Source organism: Mya arenaria, chromosome 16 (assembly GCF_026914265.1).
Source record: "Mya arenaria isolate MELC-2E11 chromosome 16, ASM2691426v1".
NCBI classification, from domain to species: Eukaryota; Metazoa; Mollusca; class Bivalvia; order Myida; family Myidae; genus Mya; species Mya arenaria.
Window position 1 is genome coordinate 16896035 of NC_069137.1, and position 12520 is coordinate 16908554.

The 12520-nt window shown below is 32.7% G+C and overlaps 1 protein-coding gene across 1 annotated transcript in view; it reads right to left on the reverse strand.

Moving 5' to 3' along the window:
- Positions 1 to 2835, reverse strand: part of LOC128221451 (adhesive plaque matrix protein-like) — a 12458-nt gene extending 9623 nt beyond the window's left edge. The window contains exon 1 of the mRNA XM_052930058.1: positions 2424 to 2835. Coding sequence (XP_052786018.1) covers positions 2424 to 2835 — 412 coding nt within the window. The remainder of the gene's footprint in view (positions 1 to 2423) is intronic.
- Between the last annotated feature and the right edge of the window lie 9685 nt (positions 2836 to 12520).

Genomic DNA, 12520 nt, shown 5'->3' on the forward strand with positions numbered 1-12520 from the left:
GAGCCAACGGGGTTCGACTGTAGTATATTGCACCGGGGATTTTTTCTTATATTTTTTCCAAATTATGATTTAAAAAAATGAAATATGAGCCTCACATGAGCGGTTGATTTATGACAGTGACAGAATCGATTATGATGCAGGCTGCATGGGCACTCTTTACGTCATTTTAAGAAAATATATATATTTTTTTAAATCGTTGTCTCCATAAATTCGCCAAATTTGAAAAGTTGTCGCCACTTTTTATATTTGATATTTATTCCCTTCAAAACAATCAAATGTTTCGGTTAGCGATATGGTGTGGAGTATCGATACAATACGATATTATACATTTATTGAATAAAACATTATATACTGTTCATAGCATGCAAACAAATAAATCAATGAATGGAATAGAGTACACAAACACATTTTTCTGGAGTTAATGGTTTTAATATTATAATTTCCTACTACAGTAAGTAAGCGTGCGTAAGTAAATATAAATAAATAAATATATATGATAATGACAGTTGTCTTGTGTATTATTCAATAAAAACAATGCAATCAGCCTCTCTTTAGCCGGTTAGCAAAAACACTTAATAAATATATTTTGCTAAAGAGTAAAATATTTTTTTTAGTTGCAATTAAGAAAGTACTCGAACTCAATCAATGTTGGTCAATGGCAAAAGTATGGCTTAAAGAACTTATATCTTAGTTCCCTATATTTTGGGCTTGCGAGAATTAAGTGGATTCCATCAGATTCATGTTGCATGAGACACTTATTTTCATTTATACCTGTATAAGTATATCTGCCAGTCCCAACAATGTACTTTGGTCTTTCTTCATAAGTATAATGATTATCCGTTACCAAATATGTAATGTGAATGTCAAACAATACACAAACACACTAAATGACCCTTAAATGTCAAAGGTCATCATCACTTTTTTGACACTAATGGTTTCTTTGACAACTCCAAAACAAGCTTTGTAGAGCAGTTAATGACAAACAATGTAAATAGTTATTTCATAATTGCATTTCTTACGTCAAATTAATAATTGAACATTTTGTAGCAAGTCTTGAACGGGTATTATATTATTATTATTATTATTAGACCAGATTTGTTGAGCGCCCTTTTCATAAAAAAATACGTTCAAGGGCGCTTTACAATTAAACATGTGACATATCGCAGATATGTGGAAATCACCAAAAGTGACATATTTTAACATATTAAACCAATTCAAGTGAAACTCATATGTTGTAAAAAAATAAAAAAAATAAAAAAAATAAAAAATAAAAATAGTGTACCCTTGATGGATATATTTTTGTTTTAATGCAATATCATTTTAAGTCATTTGGCTTTAACGATCAAAACAAAACAATAATTTTATGTGTGTACAGATATACGATATTACAAAATCGCGAGTTAAAAAAGCGCTAAAAAGATATCGCTAGTAGTTTTAGCTGTTATTTATTTTTTATCATTAAAGTGAAATTATTTAAACATATCATTACATCAATTTAGAAAGGACTTTTTTGCATCTCTCAAATGTAATATAATAATATTAAAAATTATATTTTTTTATATTATATTAAAATTATAAACTAATAGTGTGTCCCTTAAAATACAGGATAAATAAAACAGCTAAATCCACACATGTAACAATAAAAAAGAGAAAGTAACAGTTAATGATTGTATAAACGATATGATAAATGTAAGCTCATGACTTATACATTCAACATTTATAAACAAATAACTTATCAATAAGATCTATTGACAAATTGACACTTTTAAGTTTTTGGAATTGATACGCGTTATTATTTTACAGAAATAGACAATAATGCTTTTTATGTAAAAATATCAGACACATAGCAAATAACATTGACAGCACAAGAACGATGATGATAATGATGATAATGATGATGATGGTGGTGGTGATGATGATGATGATGATGATGATGATGATGATGATGATGATGATGATGATGATGGTGGTGGTGGTGATGATGATGATGATGATGATGATGATGATTATGATGATGATGATGATGATGCTGTTGCTCCTGCTGCTGCTGCTGCTGCTGCTGATGATGATGATGATGGTGGTGATGATGATGATGATGATGATGATGATGATGATGATGATGATGATGATGATGATGATGGTGGTGGTGGTGGTGGTGGTGCTGGTGGTGGTGGTGTTGATGATGATGATAATGATGATGATGATGATAATGATGATGATGATGATGATGATGATGATGATGATGATGATGAAGCTGCTGCTGCTGTTACTCCTGCTGTTGCTGCTGCTGCTGCTGCTGCTGATGATGATGATTTTCTTTCCATAAAAATGACTGTAATTCTTAAATTAATCCCAAATTTACTTACTAGGTAAAGGACAGCAAATCCCTCGTACACAGAGGTGTCCTCTCGGGCATGGTTTACCTAAGCTGCAAACTCCCGACGGAAGAAATCCTCCAGAACACGTGGCACGATGTTGTGTGGGACGACGCGGTTTATGTATGACACGCGGTATCAAGGGGGTAACACGGGGGTTCACATTGACACGTGGTTTAAGAGTTACGCGGGGGTATTTCAACACCCGTTGCTTCACTTGAGGAATAACTCCTGGATTGTTCTGTTCTTTGAAAATATGTCTTCTGGCTGGAATTGGTCTTGGAAACTGTACTTCCTCGTAGGGTTTGAAAGTTTTAAACAACTGCCGACAACACACGCCATTTAAGCAGGTATCCCCGTAGGGGCAATGTTTTTGATATGAGCATCTTGGCCCTTCTAATGTTCCTTTTGGGCATATTTGAGGCACAGGGCAGCAAACGCCACAAAATGTTTCATCCATAGCGTAAAGTGTGTTTTTCATAATGCATTGAAAACCAGGGCCACAATCTGTAAGGCCAGCCCCCGGTCTACAACGAAGTTTTGAATATGCGCCATCGGGGCATATTTGTGGTTTGAATTTGAAATGGAACCGATGGTGTGGTCCGAAAGTCCCACGTGCCACTGAAAGATACAAACAAATTCAGTTAGATACAAGATACAAGATACACCAATCTTATATCATCTTTGATCAATAATTGTTAATGCCATATAAAATATTAATAGTTTAAACGCAATAATTTCATATATTTTACTCTTGAATTTACATTGTAAGTGTTGTACTTTTCTTTGTGATATGATGTGTTATTGTCATGGATAAACATTTATTATTGTGTATTTATAACACAAGTCTGTCTGTATATTGGCGGCCGTTCATTACAAATAAACATTCGTATTCGTATTCGTATAAACAAAAAATATTAGCTCAATGAGCAATTTAACGACATGAATAACAAACATACATAACATAACAAAGAGCTGGAGACCTGGAAATAAAACAGTCTAGGGTAGGCACAAATACTGTTGTATTGAAAAAGTACAATTTAAGCAAGTAAATTTTCTGTTATATTCTTAACTAATTTAGGATGTTTGATTATAATGAAACTACCCTGTATTCCAAATTTGGATATAATAAAGTCGATTGATTATTCTTTTCCATTCCAAATTTGAATTGTAATAATCAAAGCCTATACTGTGAAAACAAGTTTAAAATGTAAAAAAAACATAGGTAACATTTGGGGAATTTAGCTTATACTGTTAAATTTCTATTTTTGTAATGTATGCTCTGTATCATATTTGAATAGTATATATGCTTTTACAATGCTCACATTTGCTGTATTATAACCTGAAATTGATCGTGATTAAAGCTGCTCTCTCACAGATTGAACGCTCAGGCAACTTTCTTTATTTTTTGTCTTGGAACGAGCCATTTTTTTGTGAAAATCCATGGAAACCAGTTATATAAGACTGCTGACAAAAGATTAGATCGCAGATTTTTATATTTCAGTTCTAAAATTGATGTTTTATGCATTTTTCACAAGACGTTAGTAACGGTTTAAGCCATAAACAATAATTTTCGAACGGAAATATAAAAATCTGCGATCTGATCTTTTGTCAGCAATTTTTTAACATTGGTCTGCAGATATTTACGCAAAAAATGCTCTTTCCAAGACAAAACGATAAACGATAAAAAAGTTGCAAAATGGTGTATCTGTGAGAGTGGAGCTTTAACAAATCTACCCTGTTTTCCAAATCTGGATATAATAAAGTCAATTGATTATTCCATTTCTATTTAAAATTCAATTGTATTAATCAAAGCATATACTGTGAAAACAAGTTTTAAATGTGAGAAAGCATATTGGTCAATTTAGCAAATTCTGTGAAATTTCTATTATTGTAGCACATTGCTGTGTATCATATGGAATATTATACATGCTTTGTCAATGCTCATGTTTGCTGTATTATAACCTGAAATATCTCATGATTAAAGCCAAAGAAAAGTAAGCACGAACATTGTTATCGTTTATAATCGGACCAGACATGGGAGATGTTTTGTCCCCACTCCTCTTTTGAATATTTGACAGTTACATATGTTTTTGAATCATTACATGAACATTGACTCGCATCTATAATTATGGTTGTCAAAATATCTTTATCAAGCGTGATCTTCGTGTGGAAGAAATATTTGGGATGATGTAGACGTTTTGTTGTTGTTGTTGTTGTTAATGTTGTTGTTGTTTGAGCGAACGTAATTAACGTTGTATCCCTAAAACATATTTGATATACACATATCATAAAGGGACAAGACACCTTACATAAACTTGATATTGTTGTGTACAACGAATCGAATCTTATTAACTGATGTTTCGCAGTTTTTGCATATTTTCCAATGTTAAATTTACTTGTCTACCACGTAAAACCCAGTTAAGTTTAAGATAAGCGTCGGTATTTCTATCTTTACTAGTCACGAGACGTTCAAATGCTAAACATACACACTATAAACTGAAACACCAGTGTGCGTTATTTGTTCACGGGTAAACTCGGCTGAGATAGCGATTACATATTATTTCAAATATGTAAAAAAAGAACATTTTTTTCGGTCTCATACAAGCTCGTATTTATAATTCAATGCTGGTTTGAGAAAATATTGTATTTGCCGCTTTTGGGACCATCTGACATGGTGTCTAGATCTTTTAAGTTATGAGTCAGGAGCACTTTTGCTTTCGTAAGAATATTGAGCAACAACGTTTATCAACACAAATATGTACCCCCGCCATCGGCCAGACTCATTCAGCAAGCATCTCTACATCATCCTTCAACAGAAGACGTTATAACTGACCGTTTGTTTTTTTGTGTTTTGTTGAACCGAAAACTGTTTAATTCACTTCTTAGAAAGTTGAGAATGAGTACGTGTATTTGATATTGTTTTTATTGTGTTTTTATGAAGAAAAACAATTAAACATTTTATGATTCAAGTATTAGTCATTAATTGTGTCATACCAGCATATACCGATTTATTAAGTCAACGAGATGTATTTACGTAAACATAAAAAGGCCATTGACACAACGTACAAAATATAAACAAACATGTCATTTTACATTGTTTGCTAATACAGTGCTTTGAGTAGTTATGACCTTTGTGCTGGTATTCTTAAAACTACTGAAATCATTTCTTAAGTCAATTCCCTATATTTTCATAGTCAAAAGATTACATTTGAATTTTCGACTACTGGGTTTGACCCTGTATTTTCATTGTATAAGTATTATCCTTATGTTTATATATTCATACTTTATTTTTCATGTCAGTGAGTCATACACAGTCAAACCTCGTTGGCTCGAACTCGCTTGGCTCGAATTTCTCGGTGGCTCGAGCTAGATATAACGGACCGTTTTCTTAAACTGAGGGTAAACGAACCCGCTTAGCTCGAACTTTCTGAGGCTCGAGGTATTTTCGCCGATCCCTTGGAGTTCGAGCCAAGGGGGTTCGACAGTATTATTATCATCCTTATGTTTATATATTTATCTTTATTTTTCATAATAGTAAGACATATACTGAAAATGATTGTTCCAACATGAATATGAATACGAAAGTAAAAAAAATGATGATTTGCAATAGAAATATGTACAGTTCATCCAGTATATGTCAATAATTTAAATAGCTCACTGCATAATATAGTTGTAATATTGATATATTTACATGTAAATCTAACACCCAAAACTGTAAAGTTTACGTGTAATAAAAGTGTTCTGTTCTGTTCAGTATTGTTCCAATATTGTAACGTTTTTTTACACATAATTCCAAGAAATTAAATAAAATGCCAACTTTGTTACAATCTGGATAACGAATTCATGTTCTCTTTGATTGTTCTATATAAAATGAATTAAAGAAGTCATTATTTCAATGCATGTGCATGTTTTAATCAATTGACTGTAATGATAACACATAGCAAAAACATATGATTTAGGTAGAGATAAGAAAAACACATTTATATTGTTTTTTAATTAATAGTTACGTGGCCATAAATTAAACTGTAGAAAAGACGCCGAGAATGTTTGTTATCTGAACCTAAATCATATGCTTTTTTTGTTTTAATCATTAAAATCAAATAGGCTAAATATTATACTGCATGACAAAAATAGAAACGAATATTTGGCATCTACTGATACTGTGCGCCTTTAAACATTCAGAAAGTTTATGATTAAAATTATGAATGCATGTGTCAAAGAGAATATACAATTGAGAGGCTACGAAACACAAAATGCACGTGTATGTTCACGCGCATTTTAAATTGCCATTGAGTTTAAAGGGATTCGCTCATGTTTTAGCAAATTATATTCCTTGTTATGCATCTAAAATGATATATATTGTAATTATTTTACTCTTCGGCAACGGAAATGCAGAAAAAATACACTTAAAGTATATAAAAAATATTCTTTGGGAGCGAACTCACGCGTACAGGCAAGGGAAAAATAACCACATGCCCACAAGGACTTAACACGCATATACAGATAACTTAGCTTATAGGCCTTTTGTTGGAAAGAGTTCCTAACGCTATTCAAAATCGTGGACCTCAGAGACAATATTTGAGCAAATATCAACTGTTGTTGAAGGGTTCCAGCCGTCAGTATCTTAGTATCTAACCTCATGATTCCCCCACTTATACACAAACGTGCATTTTACAGCAACATCAGCGAGTCCCTTAAAAAGGGCACACCATAGTGTAACACTTGAATTTTAATGCATTATAATGCTAACATTTGACTTTAATTAACAAACAATAAAAAACCCCATATTATTTTCGACATAGAAATACAATATTAGCCTTTATACATGGGTTTTTAATTAATAGCTACGTGACCACAATTTCGCCACTAAAACACAACGCCGAAATATCGCTAATAATTCATTTGACTTTAATACTTAAAATCATATGATTTGTGTAGATTTTAAACATAATTAGCGATATTTTGGCGCTTTTTAAACTAGAAAACTGGAGACCATGTAGCGATTAATTGAAAAACGCTATTTATAAAGGTTTATATGTTTGCTTTAAACATATTTTATTTTTGAAAGAAACATACAAAGTAAACAAGGTCATATGTACAATATCATAATATAGGATTGGACTGGAAGATGGTTAACAACTTATGAACACCCTTTTCCAATAGCCTTGATATGTTTATATATGTACACCAATCATATGTTTTTTTTTATCATGATGTCAAATGTGTTAGCTTTTTTTTAAACAAACCAAAATTGTGTCCCTTTCATAAATTCCTTGTTAAACAACTGGCTTCCATACGTCAGAATACACTTACCAGTTATAAGTAAACTCCAGCACAAGGCAAGCCCTATAAATCTTTGAGTCCCCATACTGTATCACAGAAAACTTCAAAAGTACGACCTAAATTCTGCAGAAAATAATGTTTATATTATTGCATTTAAAATGAAACCCTGTTTATCTAATTATGCTATTTACGTCGTAAAACATAAGTCTTTGAATAATCGTTCTAATAAACATATACACTGTCACAAATTCCATGATGTCAACGAAACTTCTGTTAAGTTAATTTTACAACCAATCTGGAAGTGATATAATCAAAAATCCGTATGTAATCCTTCAAACGAGATCTGATATTTTCAAATTATCACAGATTTATATTTTGTATTAATGTATATAAATTTCGAAAACATTAATAACATAAATGCCTTTTCTATTCACAGTACGTCCTTCGCTTTAAATCAAACCTCGTATTTCACAAATATAAAACACGCATAATGACATTGAATGTCCGGACTTGGCGCAAAATATGTCCATTAAGAATGCTGTCCAATCAGTGACCATTACTCAGATATGCTCGCTCGGGCAATTCGGATGTGATACCATGTATCGTTATAAACGTACAATAAACATGTCTGATTTCATTAATTAATTGCTGGTGACCTCTCCCCTCTGTTTTATATATCATCTGTGTTCGGATATTTAACATAGTTGTTTAAGTGATTAAGGTGTGCTTGTAAGGTTATTTTATTTTCGAACTTTCCGCGAAAGAAGTGTTTTGTCATAGCCGTCTAACTCTCACTTAAGAGGTCATGCAATCGATCCCATTTCAGCGAACGTTGCCTTAAAGGGACTAGAGACCAGATGATTCAACAGCAAGAAAAAACTGAGTTATCTAAAAATTATAAAATATTGATATCGTTGCGTACAACGCATTGAATCGTACCTACTGATGCCTCACATCGCTTACGACACATGCATCTTTCGCATTTTTTTTTCCAATTCGAAAAATAACTGGATTTGTGTACCACATAAATCCCACTTAATTTAAAAATAGCGTCGTTATATGTATATGTATCAAATACGTGACTTCACATGCTTAATACACGCACTAAAACTGGGAAACCATTATGCGTTATTTTTCAATGGTTAAACTCAGCTGAGTCATTAACAAAATATTATTTTAATTCAAGAGTTTCAAGAGTTTATTGGCGAATCGGCATGTTTGCCTTTGGCCATTTACAAACTATCTTCTTATGACCAAGACACACAAGTATATTGATTTATAAAGCAATTATGTGATAACATTACATATATATTTACAAAAGCAATATCCTAATAATATATACGAAAATATAACCAATAGAAGCAGCTAAACTTATAGCTTTTCTTGTCTTAATTTCATAGCACTATATATAAACTTAGCTAAGTTTTGTAAAAATAAATCCCTCTTTAAAGATATCAAATATTTAAATTAAGCCATATTTGGCCAATTAAATTTAATATGATATTTTTTTCTAAGATCTGAATAATAATGTAAAATAATGTATTAACTGTCTCATACTAGCTCGTATTAACAATTCAAGCCTTGATTTAAGGAAATACTGTTTTTACCGATTTTGGAACCATCTGGTGTCTAGTCCTAGTAACCCTTGAAGAACGACAAAGTACTGGTTTTGAATAATCTCCCGTTTCCATCCTCGACCTAACGTAAGTTGGTATTCATAATCTCCATACGGGCGTTTAAGCTTTACACGTGTCCATTTCTCACACAAGAGGTAACTGCTTAAAGATTAGAAATGGTCGTTTTAATAATAACCGTAGTCGATTTTAATCGTAAATTTTAATCATCCAATTATCCAAGTGTCATATGTTTGTTATTTTGCTAAATGCAGTCGATACTCGTTATGTCGAACTCTGTTTTCTCGATTTTCTGGTTATGTCGAAACTTTTTCAAACGTTTTTGTTTATAATAGACTTGTTTTGTATTTTGGTCTGATCGAATATTCGTTCTCTCGAAGTATTTCCCGATGCCCCAACGACTTCGACATAGCGAATTTCGACTGTATTTGAGTAGATTGAGTTTAAGTCAGTATAAAGAAGGAAAACAAAGTCGAGAAAATAAAATTTGTTTCCATTTGTGACGTTCACACAGATTTAAAATTATCGAAGTTTCGACTAAAATCCTCAGGGTTTCCTGGAGAAAAATACTTGTAATGATTTCTGTCCGCATGATCACTACAAATTATAAACCATACAACTAGACCACTCGCCTGCGAAAACAACTGACAGTACATGATTATTGCAGAGTATTTAATTGTTACATGTTATTCCATTGGAAAACGGTTGTCGTGGTGCCGACGATGCATGTTGCACATTTTATATAATCACGACAAAGGCTGAAATAAACAAGTTCCGAATACAATAGTTAGGCAACTGGATGCACCTTTATTATCTGTCAATCTATTTCTCAAAAAAACAAACAATTTCTTCTATATAAGAGCACAAATGTAAAACCTTTGTACACCGTAAATGAAAATAAAGAAAATCTATGCGACTAACCAGTTTTGTAGAATTAAAAATATTTTAGTACATTATGGTACTGATAAAGGTATTTTGCTGGTATGGTCTGTATATTGTGTTTGTACGATGATGTATTTCGGTCGATGTCTTTAAGTTATAAAACCATCATATCAATCATTCTTGTTGGAACGATGTGACGCAAGAGTGTGGTCTTGTGTTATGGGGGAAACCTACTTGTCCGGCCACAAACCAAACTCGGTGTCTTTTGGGCCATATATACATGTGTGATTACATTTAAATGTCTAACAACTGGCCCCAATTTCTCGAAACTTTTTAAGTCCCTTATAACAGGATTAAGCTAAGCTCACTATTTTTGCTTTGCAATAATTTGCATAATATTTACTTCTTTAAGATGTTTTATACTTAAGATAGGAGTTATGTTTATGATTATCACAATTAACCATTTTTTATTTATATAAAATTTCAATTTCAGAATGGATTTTGACGTATTGAAATAAGCTACTTAAGCCTGTTAAGCTTAAAAAGTTTCGAGAAATTGGGGCCTGGGCTCGTTTTGTTCATTATAATAGTCATTTAGTTAGTAAGTAATTTCGTAAGAATTTCTGACCGCTGTGTACACCTTTATAGTATGTCACGCAGTGACAGAGGCAAGGTGCTAGTCTAGTGTATTTATCATCATTATTATAATATATTATATATTAAAACGGACTGCTTTACTGCAATTATGACCACCTGTCAGTTTAATCGGCCAAACAGGTTAAGTGAACTTTGATATAGTCGCCATCTGGAGGAAACACACACATATATATATATATATATATATATGCAAAATGGCGGGCATATTAATGGAGATTGGCGGATATGTCGGAAATTGGCAAATAGGTGATATAAATGCTTTGTTTTTGTTTATATGAGTTTATTTAGGTCTGCCCTCGCCCATTGGATGCATTATGGCTTGACCCCGCCGTGACGCCATCCAACTTAAATTGTATTTAATGCCATAAGTGACATGAGAATGAATTGACAACAATTCGCAGTGAAATCCTGACATTGGAAGACTTAAAGAAACAGAGTGAGATACAAGAGATCCGGGTGCGATACCCTAGCTCTTTACGAAGAGACCTCTTGTTTCGTTAACGTGCTCGTTTCCCGGTACCTAAAGCATCTTTCCTGGGGTGAACCATTTCTGAGTACACCATTTTCCCAATATAACCATTTAAATGCCGAGCGTTAGGCATGGGATCTACTGGTTCTATATTTAAACTATATTTGACACGGCCGGGGTTTGAACCCCGGACCTTCAACATCCGAAACGTACGCTCCTCCACTGAGCAATCGAGGCGGTATATCAATGCATGATGATCTTGATCTTTAAAGGTGCATGGGCATTATTGTCAGTATAATATATATTGACGACAAGCATTTACTATACATCACATTGTTTCGATACATTTTACTCCGGTATTTTCGTTATGACGTATTAAAAAACATGAGAAAGTCTGCAATATTATTGGACAAAATATAATGTTGACCACTGAAAGAGGTTTGAGGAGACGTGCTAACATAATATTGGTGTCATATGACACAAAATAATAACATAGACACCATCAGAAAGACAAGAAACTTCTTATTGGACAAAATATAACGTTGACCACTAAAAGTCTAACATATAGTCGGTCTCATGTGACACAAAATTATAATATGGACACCTGCAGAAAGGCAAGAAACGACCAACGAAAATTTTAATTAGAAATATAGGTTTTATACAGCTTACACAAATACAATCATAAAATTGTAAACATATCTATATTCAATATATTGATTGTTTTAAATGTCAACACAGAAATACAGCAATCTATCTCAGCATTTTATGCGATATTGAACAACATGTCTAGTACAAACATAGCAAAGACCATAAGACACTCACAAAATAACGATTAACAAGTCAAATAACTGGGTTTTCCCATGCCGGTATAAATACATTATTTCACGTAGACGATTATTGTTTGTTTCATGAGATTGTAAAACATTTCACCGAGTGAAAACCGAAAGGTTTAATATAGAACTGTTTACTAAGGGTGTCCACTCGGTGAAATATTTTGCTTTCAAGTCTGACATTAAAACAAACCATTTTTCTTTTTGTTTTATGCCTAAATGAGGATATAAAAATACATTAAATTATAAGTTTCTAAACAGCGAGCCAAATTGTATTTCGAAATATGTCGTTAATATATTGCATCAGCACCGTTTGCGATGACGTTTGACTTGACGTGACAACGGGATAAAATTTCAGGGGTCAGCAGTCACAGCCCACGCCCTAAA